Genomic DNA, 20149 nt, shown 5'->3' on the forward strand with positions numbered 1-20149 from the left:
CCTTGTTTTGCTTCTGTCTTGACTGGAGAATTCTCCTGTTCCAGGCCCTTGTTCATTTTTTCTTTTGAAATAAAATCAGCTCCAGGGTTTCCGGGATCAAAATGCACAACTGATCTACCAAAGAGCTAAGCAACAGCCGAGCTGCAGAAAGTCACTCAAGCATATTCTCACTCCTTGGCAAACATAAGGCAAGACATGTTCAGCTTCACCCTCTTTCACTGTGGTTAAGGCTATTATGTGTTAGCTCGTGTTTGCAACAGACTAACGGCATGCACACAGACCGTTTTCACAGCTCAGATGACATGCAAGTATTCAGTAAGCAGTGATAACTTCGTCATGTATCTGAGCCATTAGAAAGTACTGATAATAGGAAATTAGTTGAGAACATCATTATAAAAATTAACCACAAGAAATCCAAAGCTATGTGTTGTGAATTGTTCCTAATTATCCAATAAGGAAAACAGCTTCTGGTAGTCAGGAAATGGAACAGGGCAAACAAAATCCTTGTTCCTGAGTACTTGGCTAGCGTGTATGTGCAGGTCCTGAAGATTATAAGGGATATGCTGGATTTTGGCCTGTGAATTGAAACAACCACCTTAAGAATGAAAAGGGGAACTCAGGCACTGAGAAATTTAGAGAGCGTGTTGAAACTGTCATGCAGTCAATGTACATGCTGAGAATGAAGGCATCCTGAATGTGCACGCTGGGATGGTTACATCTGATGAGCTGAGACTAAAGCTGAGGAGAGAGCATGCTGCAAACACTCTCTGTAAAACCTGCACTGCTTTTGAGGTTTCTGCTTTTGGAATGCCTAGGGCTTTTCATGTCCCTGTTTAGGGTAAGAGAAAGAAAAGCTTTCTCTAATCCATGTGAAAGAAGAAAAATATACCTTCCTCATTTTAAAGATAGACCATTTCTTGGTAATTTCCTGTAGTGAGGCTGAATTTTTTCTTCAATTGTGTTCTGCGAGATGGATTACACATCCATAACCAGCACTGTGGCATTTTTACTGATGTCATTGGTAATGATACATAGAAACTGCTTGCCTTGTAGCCTGTGTCTGGATTAAACATAATCATCAGCAGCATAAAGCTACTGAAGAAACAGGCTTCCCAGGGGGAAAAAAAAAATCTAATAAGCAATTTTTACCTACATTTCTCATTTGCTTGATATGACATTCAGTGAATTTGGCCTTACCAAGTTCACCATTAAGTCACTGCTGTTGAAAATTTTTGATTTTCTTTCCATATATATATACATATATATATGTAAATATATATATACATAAATATATATATACATAAATATATATATATGTGTGTATATATACTTTTTTCCTTTCTTTCCGCAGGCTGTTTTCCTCACCTGCAACATTCAGCTCTCACCTGCTGATGCTCCCCATTCCCACCAACGCTAAAGACACTGGCACTGAAATGCCTACTTGGGGGGGGGAGGGGGGGGGGGAGTTATTCATTTGGTGTGCCATGGGAAGCTTCAGCTTCAAGACCTAAGTTCAAATTTAGAGTTTCCCTCTCAAATGTTCAAGGGCTTTATAAAAATGCAGACTCTGTCTGCAAGCAATACTGCGTTGGTTAAAGTCACTTAAAAACCTTTGAGGGTTTTTCTTTTTCCTCCTAAACGAAAGTGTATCTACCACTTAAGCCCTAATATCCCCTAGAAGCCATATGGACTGATTTGGCCTGCAGGCCTGTCTCTTTCTAGACAGTGAAGAGGCTGGATAGGGTCTCCTGCCTTCTGCACTGGCCAGAAGAGAGCATTTGCACCCCTTTGCAAATTATAGCTGCTTGCTAGCAGCACAGGAAAATCTGGAGACAACTGTTCCTTATCAAGTCATATGGGGGGATGCAGACTGCAGAGGACTGCCATGGGCTGGCACTTCAGTGCCAAATCTGTATCAGGGAGAGTATCATTTCTGGATTTTAGCAAGGAAACCCCGCTAACAATGTGGAGGAGTTCTTCACTGCTTTCCTGCTGAACAATTTTTTACTTATTTTTGGGAAGATGCAAGTCTTTCAAATTATATTGTGCCTGGGCAGAGTCATTCCCTGTAACACTACCACTTCACCTAATTATATTGGAAATAAAATTGATCCATTCTGTTTAAACACGTACTATAATATACTTATGCTATTATATACTGTCATAATACACTTATACCAGGATAATAAACCATAATATATAGTAACAAGCATGTATGTAAGATATATAATAAAAGTGTAACATAAAGTAGTTCAGAAATATCTCTCATAAAGGTCTCGAGAGAGCATAGGGATATGTACAAAAAGCATAGTCATATGTACACAGTGGTCTAAAAGTCAGAAGCTTGCTGAATCTGGCAGTGTTCCCCTGCTGTGGGAAGGGAGTGTTGTGAGAAGAGTCCTATGAGGTCCCAATGCCAAATCTGTCAAGACTGATATCCACTGGGCTTAATTTATTTCTGTAGAAATGTTGTAAACATCTGGACTAATCAGACATTTTGCATGGTGACCTCTTGAGAACCATTTCTCTCCTGATTAGTCCTGTGTCAAAAAAAAAAAAAAAAAGACACCAAAACTAACCAACCAACCAACCAACCAAAAAAAACCAACAACAACAAAAAAACATATTTTCCTTTATTTGCATACACAAAGCAGGTACTCCATACGGCATCTATTTCCTTATTTTCCTTTATTTGCATACACAAAGCAGGTACTCCATACTGCATCCATTTCCTACAGCTTTCCTAGCTCCAAATCAATCTCAAAAGGGTTGAGAGGTTATGATTTGCCTTCTAATAAGATTTTATGTCCTGAAGGGTTTGTCATATACCTAAGATTTGCCAGGTTTTCTCTTTACACCTCAAAGATCCTGGCCACAAATTACAGTTAATAACACAGGCAAATTAGCTGACACAGAAAATCCCAATAGGCAATAGACATAACTATTTTAAGCAAATAATTTAATTCTTAATCTACATCAGAAAGAATATAATTTCTGAATTTTAGCAAGGAAAAGAATCTGGAGGAATTCCCCATGGTTTGCCTTTAAACAGTTTTTGATTTATTCTTGGAAAGATTCAAGTCTTTTGAAACCTTAAGAGCAAACAAAATCAATTATCAGGGTTTCAATTTTCTCCAGGCAATTTCCACCGCTTCAGCTTGCCCAAGAGATAGACTCTCCATAAATACATTATGCTATGCGCTATTTGAAGAATTTGGCAAAGTGGAGAATAGCTTCACTTGAAAAATCACACTTGAGGCAAAGGAATCCCTCAGGTGAGGCATGCAGTCACACCTGAATGCATCTCTGCAGTTTGGAAATAGCCCTTCTCCAATATGTACAGACAATTTATTGCGAAGGAAAAGAGCAGTATTATCTGTTTCCAGTTTTCCTGGTACTGCAGTGAACTTACTGCTGATTTACACCATTATAAGCTAATATATAATCTGCTATGAAACTTCTAAAAGGTACTGAATGCTGAAACTGTCTATTTTTAATCTAATCTAATTTAAAAATGATGCCCCTCCAGCTAGAAATGACCTTCTATCAATAGACAGTGGGAGTAGAGTTGGGCCCAATCAATTGTCAACCCTGAACATTTTGTGATCCTGCCAGGGGAAATCTCTGGGACCAATTCAGATGCAATCATGCTGTAAATCACATATCAAATATAATTTGGAAGTCTTTTAAATGTCAATGGTACATCAGTTAAAGATGAGTTATAGAGAAGAAAATTATCTATTCCAGTAAGATAGGGTAAACTGACTTGCCTTGTATAAGATTGCTTTTTCTCTTTCTTTTTCTAGCCCCTTCCATTTGCTGGTAATGTTCACTTGCATCAGTTCTGTTATCAATATGCAACTTTTTTTTTTTTTTTAGATTGCTGCTTGAACTGGCTTGTAAAAATTAGAAATGGAAAAGACTTATTAAAGGCTCGGTCCTGCAGCTGCTCCGTATGTGGAGCTCCCATTGATTTCGCAAGCAACACCTGCTGGTGAGCAGAATAGAGAATAAAGCAAATTAGAAATTGAAGGCTAGCTCTCTCAGCTGTACAGGCTGTACAAGGGTGGTAAAGCATTTCATAACTGGATCCAAACATCTTTCTCTGGAAAGGACAAGGTCCAAATTCTGCTGACAATCCTAAGTAAGCTGTGGGTGTGGTGGGCTGAGCAGCTAGCTAAGAATACAGGAGGGAAGAATGGAGACTGACACAATGGGAATGACACAGACTGAGATAATACTTTAACAAAGCTTGGAAGTGATAGGGACATTTGTGCTGAAAGATAAAGGCATGTAGAAAGAAAGGGAAAAATAATAGAGGCAGATAGTGAAATAGGTCATAATGAGACCCTTATTTTATAGGATAATGACAGAGTGGCTGATGAACTGTTATTTCAGAAGGAACCATGCAGTGACTTGCAGAGCTGGCAGTACTACTGTGTAATGTCTAAAATAACCATTGTAGATGTAAATACTAATGACCTATTTTAAGACACACATGGAAAGAGAATCACTGCATGGAAAATGCGAGGGGGTGCAAAAGGTGTGTTGGTATTAACAGCTAAAAACTATGAAATGGTTTTAATTGTATATGTAGATAAGGTTCTTCTATCAGTCTTGGTAGGATCAGCTTCTTAAACGCCATTTTTGGGGGGAATAAATAAATAAAGACAGAGGAAGAAAGGAATCCCAAAATCTGTTGGGAATAACATAAATAAGAAAACCTGGGAAGAAAATAAAACCCAACATCTGAAGGGATGAACAAAGAAAAGAGTGATTGAGAGTGACTTTCATATTTTTCTGAGCTGAAAGACAAATATGACAAAGGCAACAACAATGTCAATAATTTTGTTAGAATATAGCAAACCTTCATTTTGTGTAGATAAGAAGCCTAAACAAGTCACATTTATTATGAGAGGCAAATTTGGTCCCTAACTTAGATCATAGGCTTGAATAGGAGTATACAGATACCTTCAGATATGCCTTGGATATCTTCATATGTGCCTCCAAAACTCTGCTAATACATGGATTTTAAATGTTTTTTTTTTTTTTAACTCCCCCTTAAAACATTTTGAAAGACATGTTTTTAGATTGCAGTGATTCTAAATACCTTCAGAATAATAGAATATCCCGAGTTGGAAGAGACCCATAAGGATCATCACGTCCAACTCCTTATGGAATGGTTACGGTAACTTGGACACACCCAAACCAGTTGGAGTATGTGGAATTGCTGAACAAGGGAAAAATCAACTATTTAGCACCCTCCTTGGAATCAAAGAGAACAATTCTATTTCACTCTGGTGCTCTGAAATCACCATCAGCCATCTGCAATATTGTCTGTGTTCCTATAGCATCAGAAGACACATCACTAATTACTGTTTACCCTATTATTTTTTTTCTTTGGATGTTATTTATTGTTTTCTGAGTCCAAAATGTATTTTACTACAGATCATGGTTGACCATGGTTAAAATATTTAGAACAAACTTTTTAAATTAAAGATGTAGGAACAAACTTCTGTGGCAGTGATTTCTAGTTGTGTAGTATCTTGCATGCAAGCATCTAATATAATCTGTTAAGCAAGTTCAACCGCAAGCAGTAACGAACAACAAAAACACATTGTACTCATTATTTGAAAGGGTAAACAGTGACAAAAAGTGTTACATGTTAATACACAATAAATAAAGACTTGCCCAAGGTCATGCAGATGGGAACAAGATGTGTTCAGATTCTTTTCTACTTAAATTGTGGTGTGCTTACTCTCTTAGAGTGAAGGGGAGTTCCACCTCACAGAAATGGTCTTTGTCTGCTTTTACTAATTGCAAATGGTTTGCATTGGTTGTCAAATTCACAGGATCTGGTTAGTCATCTTGAATAAAGACAGTCTGAAAACCACATTGCTTTGTACGAAGTAGGAGGGCTAAGTTAGGTAAATGATGTGACTGGTGGGTCTAAATGTTAGTCAGTATAAAGTAATATTACCTATACAAAAGAAATGTCCTTCACATGACCATAGAAAATTAATCTTCTAATTTTCATTAAATTCATATAACATCTAGAGATCTCTGAGTCATTTTTGGGGTTACACCTATGACAACCCACCCTGGGCTGTCATATTTTCACACTATTAACTAATAAATACAACATTTTCTCATTTTTTCCCTTAACATTTGTTCTTCCACCTGTGTTTCCTGCCTTATAGGATAGCCAGTGGGCAAGTTCCCAAGTGCCAGGACCACCCCTTTGTCACATGCATGTACTGTACCTGCACCATAGGCTCCAGCTCCCTGATTTGACCTTTAGGCTCCGGAGCAGCACAAAATAACAACAACTGCAGCAAGCCACTTGCTCTCCTTAGTGTTATCGTCTATTTCTCAGTGAAAAGGTCCCTTAAAATTCTTATATCTTAGAGCTAGTTAAATTATGAAGAAGAGGGGTTAGAATTAAAAACTGTGTTTACTAAAGAAAATAAATAAAACCCCTGCACTTATTAAACAAACAAACAAACAAACAAACAAAATATTGTGTACTTGTATTAAAAACTGCACTTGGATTTATGTTCATTCTATCTGCACCTCTTCCATGCTAGCTGGGCAAAATTTGTTCCTTTTAAATTGCATCATGATCAGTAACTTTTTCTACAAACCTGCCAGGCACCTTAAGCATTGCATTTGAGAACATTATTAAGATAGGAAATACATGCACCCAGAGCTGTTTTGTACAGTCTTTCTGTCAGAAAGAGGTCAGTGGTGACTATTCCTCTACCCTGATATGTTTCACTCAGATCTTGAGACCAATTTTGTGCAATACAACCAGCATGAAGCAGTCTGTCAGTGTCCAGCAGTACCAAGTGGATATTTTTTCCTGGTATTAGGGAATTCACATGGAACATGTGAATTCTCCCTGTGTCTACACAGGCTAGATATAGCAGAGAAAAATACTGGTGGTGTAATCCTTTCTCACAGTGAGATCATCCCGTAGAGTAGACAGGAAGGATAGTCACCATTTATAAGTCTGTGGACTGTTTCACCAGCCAGAGCATGGGAAAGAAAATAAGTCTTTAGTCCTATTCTTTTTTATAACTTATTTGCTAAACAGTCACAAAAAAGAAAAAGCTATCAGAGGGCATGTTGGACAAGAAGCCCCCGAGAAAATACCAACTACCCATGTGCCAGCCAACACCAAACAAGAACATACAGCTCCTTTACATCTGGCTTGCTCTCTCTTCTCTTTCCTTATATGTCACCAACTAATGTTTGTCTAGTTGCATCCTTACAACACTTTATCAATTTCAAAGCCCTGTTCTGTCATCCTGTTCCTTCCTAGACTGTCAGGTGTCGAGGATACACACAGGTCATCAGTCTTCCAGGTAACCTTGATCAAAACGTGGAAGAAGAGCAGAATACAGCATTTCAGCATGATCACCCATCTCAGGCAACAAATGCTGAGGAATCACGAACCCAGTAACTGCCGCACAAGCAAGTATAAGCTGGCAACTTGCCTTTTCAAAGGAAAGTATGAAAATCCCCTGATAACAATGAATGCTTTATTGGCAACCTGAATAGTTTGGAATACTAAATAAGACATACATCTACTTCCTCATTAATTTAGCAGAACAAGCAGAAAAAGAAAAGTATCTATACCCTTAAGTTGTGACATACATGAAAGTGAAGACCTCAGCATGCATATACTTAAGGTTCCTTAAAAAGTAACATGCAATTTCCTCAGAATGAAAGAGGATGGCAGACGCCACTGACCAAAAGCAGTTTGGAGCTCTCCACTTCTGTAGGAAAACAAAATGACCAACAACAAAAAACACAAACATTTTAGGAAAAAGTTAGTCAGTCGGATTTAGCAGAAAACATCTAACAGCTTTCCATCTACCTTCCTTTCCTTTTCAGTAGTTACAGGCTACCTGCTACTAGGGTGATGCAAACAAACAAACAAAACAAACAACAGCAACAACAACAAAACTAGGAAAAAAGACATTTTCAGATAATTTCATTTTATGCAGAGGAAAAAAAAGTCCCACTAAGCCAGTAATGGTAAGATTATAAAATAATTTAAAACAATAAACTAATGACAGAGGAAAATACGTATTGAAAAATATTCCAATCTATTCCTGATGCAAACGCCACACTAAGAATATACTCAAATATGTAATACTATACATGCATTCAGTTAATAAGGACCTTGGATTGGCTCCTGGTCATCATAGTAATCGTGAATCCTGACTTGATCCAATCTTAAATTTTGATCATAACATGAAGTGTTGGAGTTACAGAGGATGGTTAATATCTGTACCTGTGGTGCTGTGGTCATGCAATGTTTTGGCTTGCTCCAGTGATACCATTCCAGAGTCTCAAGAAGGATTGACAAGACCAGAGACTGGCTTTCACCAATACAGCGTGCCCTGGCCAAGTCATGAATAGTCCACTTAAAAAGAATAATGGTTGCAGAGCACTTCCAGGCTCACTGACACTGGTGGGTGGCTTAAGGGGACACTGAACAACTGTGTTAGACTCAGAATATGCAATGCAGTCTTGTCATAAAGTACTGCCTGCACTCCAAAAGGGACCCTGAAGGTATAGCTTTACTGGGTAATCTGTCAGCCAAGCCTGGATCTTTGACTTGGACACCACTGGCCAAGCAGTTATCTAGCTCAGAACACAGAGAATCATCTATCTAGATTTTGGTGATGAAGTTTGTCTGGGAAAATCACAGGGGAATTATGATCTTAATTCCTGTTAATCTTAACAATTCGCAAATCAATATCACCGTCTTTTGAAAGCTAACCATAAAAGAAAACAATAAAATAAAGCAATAATATGGGGAACAAGCCTCCTGAATTTGTCTTGCACACCAGGTCTTTTCTTGCTTTGCCTTCTGTCCAATCAGAGCAATGAGGATACCACTCAGGGTAAAGCTGTTATGTACAGCAAGAGGTAGAGAGACCTGAAAAAGAAGCAAGGAAGCAAAACGTTATCCTTTTCTTCCCTAGGACAAAATAAAAACTGAGAGTTAGCTTAGGGTTTTAGAAGTGCTTCACTTTACTGGTATCTCTGGAGCCAGTCTCCTCATTGAAATAGAGCCTCTGGTAATAGCATCTGGGAAAAGACACAACCAAAACCAAGCCTTCTAATAGCTTTCTATTGTCTTTTCTATATGTCAAAAGGACTTTTGGATTAGAAGGTTAGGAGACAGGATTCCTGTGCACATTAATCTATTTTTGTGATGATATTGCTGCATGCTTGAGATGCAATTCTTGCATTAGGTGAAGGCTCTACTCTATAAGCATTTATCACTTTTCATTCTGACTACCTTCCATTCAGTTAAAATATATACTATAAATCAAATTAAAAGGCTTCTCTTTTAGACTTTAATCAATAAGAAATGCAGAGTTTCAGCTACACCTAGTGGACAAACGCCAAATACTGCAGCCTTTCCGCAACCATTAGCTCATCTGTCATGTTAAATTACTCCTGCTTTGTTTCAATATTTAAACTGTGAATTGAACCTAAACACCTCCAGGTAAGTATCTACAATTTAAATGGCTGCTTTAAAAAATCCGTGTGATTATCTGCACACTGTTGTCTTTAATGCGAAGTGCTTGATTAAAAGGTCTGGCAGCTCAGAAGGTAAGAGCAAAGGAAGGGAAAAACAACCCTGCCATAGGCATTGCTGGCTTCCAGCGAAGCACACCCGGTCCCCATCTGTGCACCAGGGGACAGGGCGAGATGCCCGTCAGAGGCTGCTCTTGGCCTTATTCGGCAAAGTCACACACAAGGTGACCTGTGACAGATCAGCTGTCACCCTCCCCTGCAATCCTAGGGCACAGCTGCAATGAACCACCACACGAGCTCACCGTGCATCCCAAAGGCAAACACACCGCCACCTCACAACACTTTCAATGGCTTGTTTCTGCCCTGATTTAACTGAAGTGAGGACAAGAGAAAACACAGGGCCTGTGATGCTTCCTGGCCACCAAAAATCAACCTTGCCAGATGAGACTGAAATATTGGGTTACAGGGGATTTAAAAATAGAGAAAGTGTTTTTTTAGAAGGATTGAGCCCTTCAAGTCCATGTTTTGGCTAAAACAGCTTTTAGCATGGTGACTGACCTGGGAACAGGACTGTTTCCCAGTCATCTTCTAGCAGCAAGGATGTAGATCTCCCGCCCATCCTTGACAGCAGAGCAGCCAGGACATGTTTGCAGGCTTCATTGGCTTCATCCAATGGCAGTTTCACTCATATACCTCCATCAGAGTAAATTCAGATTTATGTTGTAAATACTGATCTGTGAGGAAGGCTAACATCACATTTTTTTGAATGATTCTCCATTTATCTGGGGTACAATTTTGTGCACTGTCAGACATGAAAAGCAAAACCAGGTGGTTCCAGTCATACCACAGATAGGCACCTTTTTTCTTGTTGTTGGTTAGGTCTGACTGTTTTTTAGACCTAATCCCTAAAACTTTCTCTGTGGCGATTGTAACTATTTTTCTTTCTGCCCACCACTTAGAAATGCTTTAGTCATCTCCACACCTTGTCCTTCATCTCCTTGTTGGATCACGTTAGCCTTAGTGCAGCCTGCAGATAACCAACCCAGCAGCCTGCCTATAAGCAACACAAAATATAACTATTTAGCTTCTGTACATGCAGACATGCAGAGGCTTGATGTAATTTTCTATCTTTGGAAAATTCCAGGAATCCATTCCTGCCTTCAAAATATATATTTTATGGCATACAAAGTTGATGGAGGACATGTTTGTAGACAGATATAATATCAATTATTGGGCTAAATAATGTAGTTTGAAGAAAACAGAAAAGATTTTGAGTAACTAGCCTTTAAATACTTATCTCAGCAAAGGGAGAGGGGAAAAAAATCTGAAATCCTCTGTGTTACTTATGTTTAAGTAGCAGCAGATAAGACATTTTATAGACTTCCAAGAACTCCACCCTCTCCTGGGCAGTATGTTCATGTTAGCTAAGTAGGCTGCAGCATAAAATTCACAGAGCAATTGTTAGGAGGCTCAGTGTCAAAACTGCAGATAAGTAGGTGCAACTCCAAAATCTCATTGTGATGAGTATCTCCTAAATATGTAGCTTTTGTGTTAAGAAATGCTATGTACTCACTCTTATCTTCAGCCAGAGTTTTAGGTTGACAATTCTGAAAGTTTCTTTTATTTTACTTTATGACTGATAAAGTAGGGAATATATTGCCAGATGAAAACTCCAATAGACAGAAATAACAAAATGTCCTGGTGAAAGAAAAAGGTGAGAAAAGTTATCAGCATTTTATGAAGCTTGATAAGCTGGAAAATCTTTTGCTTATTTTTAATATGCTAAATATGTATCTTTCAAAATCAGTTACAGGTTTGTGATGAAATTGCCCCTCTGTAATTTTTTAAGGGGGGAAGGGCACAGCAGATGGACTGGGACTGAAATACCTGATCCATCTCTATTATAAACCTGGTAATGCAAATTTCTTTCTAAAATGAGGCAGAGCAAATAACAGAGAACCTACCGTAACAGTGGCTCATCTGTTCAGTCATTTGATGTATCTCGTTATTGTTGCAGCTACTGCAACAATATTGTTGCAGAGACTCTGCTTTATCTTGTAGCATGCACACATTAGTGGCACCATATTGAAATGTGTAAATATATTTTAAGAAACTATGTAAAACACCTCCTCTGTACTGACAAAATGATGCACTTAGAATACACAAAACCCTGAGAAAATGCTCCTGCCTTGAGTTTCCAATTCCTTTGATTTGTCATCTTAGTTTTATTGCATATGCAGTGTTATCCGACAAATATATTTGCCTGAATATTTAAAAAAAATACTTTGTCATCATTTAAACAGCTCTTGTCAATGTTACTTAGTCCTTGTTCACACTTCCATCCCTAAGAGTGATGATACAGAAATAGATCAGGTTAAGGTCAGTATGTGTAGCCCAGATCTGTAACACAGGCATTTCTTATTCCCATCCACGGTAGCACTGCAGTGAGTATTTCAGAGGAAATGAACGCTTCAGAAAGGATAGCCGTAAGGACATGGGCAAAAACTGCTTTTTCTGACATCATTTCCCTCCTCTCCATGCCCCTGCCCACCCCCCGTTCTGCACAGGTTTTAAGCTCAATGGGGAATTGGTCCTCCCAGTACCAGCTCCCACATTAAGCCCTGCTGGGCAGCACAGCCAGGAGGGAGCGGAGGCAGAAGGCAGAAACGGGAGCAGGACGACTGCTAAAGTAGGACGATGATGCAGAAACTATCCGTGCCATGAAGAAGTGTAACCATGTGGCACCACAGATACATGCCGTAGCCTTCGGCCAAACACCAGTGATCCGCAGTTACTTTGGCATGCAACTTCCCTAGCAGATCTGGTGTGTGGAAAACATCTCCTGGGAAAAAAAAAAAAAGAATGAACGAAAAAAATACGTAAAAAAAAAAAAGAAACAAATAGAAGGAACGCTGCAAATCCAGATGTTGGAATTTTCCAATCCCCCTAGCATGACAAGATAAGCAGGGGATAATCCTCGTTTATATAACTTTTTTTTTTTTTTAAATAAAACCTGAGACCAACAGGCATGTTTTCACAAGGTTTGTTTGCTTATTCTCTAAAAGCCACAGTGAGAAATTTTGGGAGGCCCCGCACCGCCTCCGGCAGCCGCGCCGAGCCGGGTGCCGGGGAGCGTCGCAGCCTGCGGCCACCCCTCGTCCAGCCTGCGGGCCCTCGGGGCAGGTAGTGCCGGGGACCGAGGCCTCGAGGGCCCCGCGGCCCTTCTCCTTCCTCACAAGGCCGAGTGCCTTGCCCCCGAGCCCGGCGGCGGCTGCGCGGAGCCCGGTGCCGCGACCGCAGGCCGGCGGCCGCCCACACGGGGGCGCCATGTTGCCGCCGCGCAGCCCCGCGCAGGTGGCTGCGGCGGAGCCGGGCCGGGCCGGGCCGGGCCGGACCGGGCCGGACACCCCCGGGCCCGTCGCGTAATGGCGGCCGCAGCGGGCCCCGTGGTTGAGGGGGCAGCCGCTGCCGCCGTCGCCCGACCCAGCGGCCAGCCGTAAATTCGGCATTCCCGGCGAAAAAGGCAGATGACGGCGTCCATCGGCACCTATTTTTCCGCCTCGCGTGGCGGGGAGGCTTAGGGCTGATGTGCGTTCCAAATAAAGCCGCGCGTCTATTTATGGACGTGGCTTAAAGAGGAGCAGATCTCGTGTACCATGGTGGAAGTTTTTGAAAAGCAGCCAAAGTACAGAGGTCAAGTTTCCTGTACTAAAAGCAACTTAATGGGACGCGAGACTGCAATGTCGTTTGCGAGTATCTGGTGGTAGCTGGAAAACTGGGTCATCGTGCATTTTTCACTAACCACCGGGTTCAAATAATAAATTATTTTAACTTGTTTATAAACAACGTAGAGGCTAGATAGGATCAATTCAAAGGCCTGTTACTGCTTCAGCTGTGAGAGCCATTGGGAGCGTTGCCAAGGGGTTCAGCTCGGGAAGATTAGGGTCAGGCCCCCAATATTGTTTGGTAGATGGTATTATGAATAAGAGTATACAGAACCATGATATCCACTGGGATCTGACTCTTCATTAGAAATTAAGGAACAATGTAGCCAATATGATTGTTTTACAGATTTCCCCAGGGTCCACTTTTAAGAAATCACAAAAATCCTTGACAATGCCTTGTCCAAAGCCAGTGCTTTCAGTAGCTGCTGTTGTTCAGAGGCAGCGGCTCTCAGGAGTTTTACAAGCAGTTGTACACAAAATAGACTTTACCAGCATGCCCGTGAAACTGCCTGTTCTTGGAAAAGATTATATGGAAGGATTTAATGTTGACAGACTTAAGTAGTGATGTCTCAGCTGTGAAGAATCTGTTGCTTAACCAACTTTATGAAGCAAAAGCACCTTATCATTAAAACAAGAATATTCCCTTTTGTTTTAGATCATGTAGGATTTAAACATCTACGCAATTTGGTATGCACAGAATTTGATAGCCTGTTTTGTAAGAAGTTGATTAGAATCAGAATCACCCTCCCAAACTCTAGCAGAAGAAAGCAATGCGATGTGTGCAGATCAAACAGGCTTAAAATGGAAAAAGGATTTATATAGTGGCAAGATGGGCAATGGCTCTTAAAACTACACCTTTATTCTTCTAAACACTCTTTTATGTTATTGGTGAGTTGATAAATTAAGATTCACTCCCATTTGATGTTAAATTTACTGTCATGAAACATTAGCAATCACTGGCTGAAACCAGATGGTTGGTTTTTAAATTCTTGGGTGCTGAGAGTTGTCTAAGAATGGGCTGTTACCAACTACAGAGATTATTTTATCATCAGATTTTCCCAGAAGTGTACACTTCACAATTTTTAATTTTGTTAATACTTTAGTACAAGTATTATTATTTTTTTTTTTTTTACAGTCATAAAACATATTAGCTCCTTCATGTCTGTGTAAGGCAAAGAAGGCCAAGTATCACTTTTCTCACCAGCTGGGACAATTTTAGCAATAGTAATGAGTTTAATTTCCCAGCTTGATTCAAAACACTGCTATTTACACTCCCATTGTGTGGTGATATCCTCCCCTGTTTACGTGCGCAGGTTTAAAATTTAACTACATCCACCATGCTGTTTTTCTTTCTAATAATTTCAGAACACAAGACTGAAAAATTAAGCAAAAAGAAAGCACGGCGGTATTGGTCCTATAATGAGCTTGGGAAGTGAGGCTAAATGGAATTACATGTATTATCAGGGTCCTGATCCTGCAATCCTCACTAAAGTAATAACTTATATGGGAGTTTTGCCAAAGACTGAGTGGGGGCAGAAGGCTGCAACAGTTGACACTTAAGGAACAAGATGTCAGTTCCCTTATAATAACAGGCCTTTTTTTTTTCTCCCAAATATTCAAAGTAGATATTTATGAATTTGTCTCAGTGGTGTTAGTTGGTAGCAATTTCTCAGAAAGGTTTTAGAGATGTCCAATGGTGGAATACTTTTAGGAAGATGTGCTAGCTACTGCCTCCTTCACCTAAGTCACTAGAAATGACATGTAGTCCTGATGCGATGCAGATCTGGATTGCACTCGTCTGTGCTAACCATCTCAGGGGAGAGAGAAAGGAGGAAGCCCACCACCCTCTTTTCCCAAGTTACAAATACTTATTATATGTTAAACACTCATTTTCTTTAAATAGTTCTTCCAGGTGAGATAATAAATATACAAAAGAACAAAATCTACTATATAAATGAAAGCAGATTTATAAAATTACAAGTTTAATAGATAAATATAATAAATACTTTATGCATCATAACTCTGGACAACTACATTTAAAGCAAGTATGTTGGCAAGTCACAAAAAAGTTGCACCTCAGCAACTTTAAATTTCGTAAAACCACACTGACAGGCATATTACAATGTTACGTATGAGGCTTTATGCTGTAAGTATGTTTAAATCCCGCTCACCTACTGAGTTCACCATGACATATATATGGGTGTAGTATACTTTATATGTTGGAATGTCTTTTTGAACACCGACATGGTAGTACAGATAGATGCTCTACTTACCAGGGACAGTGGGGAGAGTTTTGAAGAAAAATACTGGTAAATGACTTCTAGAAAAACTAAAGCATTTCTTAACTTTTTATTGACATTGGCAAATTAAAATAGAATAAATTAACAATATTTTCTCAAAAAAATGTTTTGTACAAAAATACTGTCAAAATTTCCTGAAAAGCTTTCAACACAGTAGTATCTTTTCATGTACTGAATAAACTATATTAGCACAGTGTCAAAATGCTGAAGACAGAAACAAAATAATTCTAACTAAAAAAAAAAAAAAAAAAGACCTGTGAAATGTTTGCCACTAGTCAGCATTCCATCCACACCATATTATTGTCTGTACATATGGGGGAGGGGGAATGGGTAGCAGACTTTTAAGTAACAGTATTACTTTTCCTGATCTGGAAAGGTTTGGCCCACATCTGTTAAGCTTCCAGTTGAGCATATTTGGGAAAAAAAAAATTATTAGTCTGCACTGCAATGCATAGTTAAAAATTAAGCAAGATGGCAGCATTTGTGCAGTAGAATCTGCCCTTCAAAGTTCATGCAACCAACTAATGTGATTTTTTTCCCTATTCACTCAGAATTTGAATGCAGTTCAAGTCATTGGAAATCGTCGTTTACAAAATCCACAAGATTAAGCAATTTGCCAAGATTAATATCTAACAGTTCAGCACTGTGGGAATTATGGGCATGTTACTGCGAGGAAATAAAGAGAGAGAGGAGGGGAGGGGGCGAACAACGTAAAAAGGCAGAGTTTGCTAGAAATTATTACTACGGGAGGGGATGTGAATGTCAAAGCTACAAAAAAAAAAAAGTGGCAGCAATTAAAAGAAAAACAAAACAAAAAAAAGAATTTATACAAGCGCATAGTTTACTCTTGCTTTCCAGATTCTCACCTTTTCAAGCACTGAAAAGTGAGACACCGCGTCTAGGGGAATGTTTTCATTCACACCGATAGAAAGTCCTTTGTTTGTTTTAAATGAATCAGCAGCTCACCCTGCTGGGCTGCTGTTTGCAAACGAAGTCTGTCATGAAGTCAAACTCGTTCTGTCCCAACCACAGCTCGGGGAGCTCCTTGATGCGATCCAGCCCCATCTCGATGACTAAGGACATGAGGACCTCCTCGTCGATAAAGTCAGTGTCTATGACATTGGGCGGCAGCATCGCCGCGGGGACGTGGGGGACGGCGGGCGGCAAGCCGCTGCCGCTGCCGCCGTGCTTGGGGTTGCAGTCCCTGAAATGCTGGCTGCTGCCGTTCAGCTGGTGGCTGCCGGGGTGCAAGTCCGGCATGTAGTGGCTGTGCGGGTACGGGTGGTGGCTGAAGTACTGGTTGTTCAGCTTCTGGAGCTGCATGCTGGCGCTCAGCTGCCCTCCCGGGCTGCCCACGGGGGGGGCCAGGAACTGGGAGCCGCTGAAGCGGGCGGGGGGCGGCATGCTGCCGGCCGGGTGCCCCCCGGCCACGCTGCCCGGCCCCATGGCGTGCCGGACCCCGCCGCTCGCGTTCATATTCCCCGCTCCGTAATGTATATGGTCGCCCATCAGGGCGCTGAAGGCGTGCGGCTGCTGCTGCTGCTGCTGCTGGTGCTGCTGCTGCTGGTGGTGATGGGGGGTGGGAAACTGCCCCATGCCCAGCCGGTGCGCAGGGTGGTGGTGGAGCCCGCCGGAGCCGTCGGGGAATCGCCCGTGGTTCATGGCCATCATGTGCTCTGCCATCGCCCACCTGGAAAGTTAGCGAGCGAGCGGGTTAAGGAAAGCGCCCCCTCGGACATCCAGCCGCCCGCTCTTGGACCCGCTGCGGCTAGCTGGCCCTGGGAGAAGCGACCGCGCCGGTGCCGCCGTCCTCGCTTTGGTGGGGGAGGGGGGGGGGGAGAGAAAAAACCTCCTACCGCGACTCCGCCGTGGAGCACAAAGGGAGAAACGAAAAAGGAAGAGGAGCCCGCGGCACGAAAAGCCCGGTCCCCTCGGCTCATCCAGCCAGCAGCACGCCTTCCCACTTCAACTTGTGCATACCTATCAGCGGAAAGTGTTGCATACGGCAACAGCCGCCTCCTCCCGGCCACGTCCAAAACGCTGCCGAGCCCCCCGGATTTGTCAGCGAAGGCAGCGTTTTTAAAAGGCACTCTTGCTAACTTGCAGGCAACGAGCAAAGAATTAGGAAGTCCCACATAGCCGCTGGCAGCAACTTTTGCAATTAAGTCCCGATTAAAAAAAAAAATAAAAAAGAAAAATACCAGAATGCACAGATAAGGAGACTGAGCCAGGCAGCCGAGAAACACCTTTCCTCGGGTATTTAACCGGTCCCCGTTTTCCTGTTGCACACAAAAGGGACACACAGCACCAGCTACACAACCTCCGCACTCACCTCCCGGTTTCTTTCTTCTTTTGCTTCAAAGATGCCGGTGAAATCAGTCAGTAAAAGTCACCCAGCATAGAGAGGGCTTCCCTGGCTCTCTCCTCGGCGCTTACGTGATGGTGATATTATCGCTGCCGCTGCCGCAGCCCCAAAGCTGTTTTTCACTCCTCGGCGAGGCTCATCGGCACTTGCCAACAATGAGCTGTGTTTCTTACCCAGCTTTGGCCACAGCTAATATAGGATTTCAGAAGGGAGGAGCAAAACCCTTACAGGCAACCAGAAGTAAAACCTGGAGCAAGCGAGGGAAAAAAAAAAAAAAAAAAAAAGAAACAACACCCAGCACACACACACACACACACACACGCACACGCACACGCACACGGGGAGGCTCAGGAAGGGGCCAGGCGGGGCTGGACGGCATCCAAAGGGCCCCGCTCCTCCTCGCCTGGGCCACACGTGTGTGCCTGCGGGTCGCCCTCGCCCCTCTCGGCGCCTCCCCCCCGGGAACAAAGCGGGGCTCCGCGGCCCTGAGCGCAGCCCCGGCGCAGGGCGCTGCCCACCGGCCCCGCTCCGCTCACGGCCACCCCCCGGCCGCGGACACGCGTGGGGCCGGGCGCATCCGCGGGGCTCCCCGCGCCCGGCGCTGCCCCCGCTCCCGGCGGCATCCCGGCCTCCAGGTGCCCGGCCCCAGCCCCGTGGGACCCCCGCGGACCCCCGTGGGCGCTCCCCGGGGCCGGCCCCTCTCCCGGCGGCGAGATCCGAGATCCACCTTTTTCCACAGCCGCGGACGCCGCATGCGGGAGGCGAGGGGGTGCGGGCACACGCAGCCCCTCTGGCCCTCCCTGCCTCTGCTCCCGGCTTTGGGCCGCTAAATTGCGGCCGCCCCAGGTGTGCGGGCTGTGGTTGGCTTTGTGAGGTTTCTTACAGTGAATTGTTTCCTTGCGTTGGCAGGAAAAATAGGATAATACAGACCGTGGGGAAGGGCTTTGTAAACGTGATCGTCCTGCCTGGGCACGGCCCTGCCACCTATTTGGTGCCTCACAGTGCTGTGGCGAGACTCTCCCTGTGCTGCCCCAGCAGGGACATGCGTGTCCCAAATGCCCCCACCATCAGCGCTCCTGCACTGTGTGCCTCTCGCCCCAAAGCCACCGGCTCTTCTCGCAAGGGTGCCTGTGCTGAAGTAGCCGAGAAGATGGGGGGAGGCCTGCTGCAGGGATGAGCTGGGTGTTGTCCTATTTTCAATAGCATCTTCATCTGGTTTTCCCCCTCTCTGCTTTCCCCCTATCCTCTGCCAAACAAGCACGGAGGGGGAAGCGGTAGGCAGGACACATTCCCCAGACACAAGGCTTGTCTTTTGAGGTCAAAGCAGCCATCATGAAGGCTGAGCTGGAGTTTCTGCCCCTCCACGTGCTGTGCAAGGACACAGCAGTGCAGGACATGCACAGAGTTTCTGGGGGGAGGCATCGGTAAGGGCAAAGGGGATCCTTGGAGATGCTGGCCACGTGGCAGCCCTCTTGCCCTCTTTTGGGCCCTTACCTGGCCACAGTGAATTATGGAGGTGAAACCAAAAGGAGGGGTAACTCCAGCTCATCTCCACTGTGGTGGAGGCAGAGCTGGGTTCCTGAGTGCAGAGAGGTGTGATGGAGAAGAGGAGAGGGACAATCCCCTGCGTGGCTGCTGCAATACTCATGCATACAAGATACCAGAAAAACATCCCACTGAACCCCCAGCTGTGAGGCACGGCAAGGATGGAATTAGAGCCTTTGGAGGACAGGCAGCTTTGCAAGTGTCAGAGTTACCTTAAGGAAGTGACTTCATCCTGCAGCTCTGTTTCCAGCAGGGGTTACATATGATGCCCACCACGATTTCATGTTTTGGTCTTCTGATGCATGTAAGTAAGTACACTTTTGGGAGGGCACCTACTGAACCAGGGCCTCCAGTCTGGCCAGGGGTGGTCGGAAGAGTGACACTACCTTTCTGGAGATTTTTCTTTCTCAATGTTGTGTAGGTTTTACAGGGCAAAACAATGAATAATAAGAAGATCCTGTTCCATTTGGCAAGTAGTCAGCTGTGTATCATGACAAGTGGTTTGTTTAATGTCACATATCCATGGTGATATTGGTATGCCTTTTTGCTCTCCCATGCTTTGAGTTTGAGATCCTTTTTAAAGCCAGGCACACATCATATCACAGCCCTGCAAATGCCATTTCCTATTTTCAGCTTTCAGATGTTGGAAGGTG

At 43.1% G+C, this 20149-nt stretch overlaps 1 protein-coding gene across 2 annotated transcripts; it reads right to left on the reverse strand.

Annotated features, from left to right (window-relative positions):
- Nucleotides 1-15239: 15239 nt before the first annotated feature.
- Nucleotides 15240-18205, reverse strand: CITED2 (Cbp/p300 interacting transactivator with Glu/Asp rich carboxy-terminal domain 2). Of its 2 annotated transcripts, none has more exons than XM_035538980.2 (2): nt 17919-18205; nt 15240-17276 (listed from the first exon to the last, which is right to left on the reverse strand). In XM_035538980.2, exon 2 carries the CDS (start codon nt 17267-17269, stop codon nt 16541-16543), a length of 729 nt encoding a protein of 242 aa, XP_035394873.1. In that variant the 5' UTR covers nt 17270-17276; nt 17919-18205; the 3' UTR covers nt 15240-16540. The 2 variants fall into 2 exon arrangements, with proteins under 2 accessions (XP_035394873.1, XP_035394874.1); XM_035538981.2 differs by having other exon boundaries at nt 17443-18147.
- Between the last annotated feature and the right edge of the window lie 1944 nt (nt 18206-20149).

The sequence above is a fragment of the Cygnus atratus genome, chromosome 3, assembly GCF_013377495.2.
Source record: "Cygnus atratus isolate AKBS03 ecotype Queensland, Australia chromosome 3, CAtr_DNAZoo_HiC_assembly, whole genome shotgun sequence".
Lineage (NCBI taxonomy): Eukaryota > Metazoa > Chordata > Aves > Anseriformes > Anatidae > Cygnus > Cygnus atratus.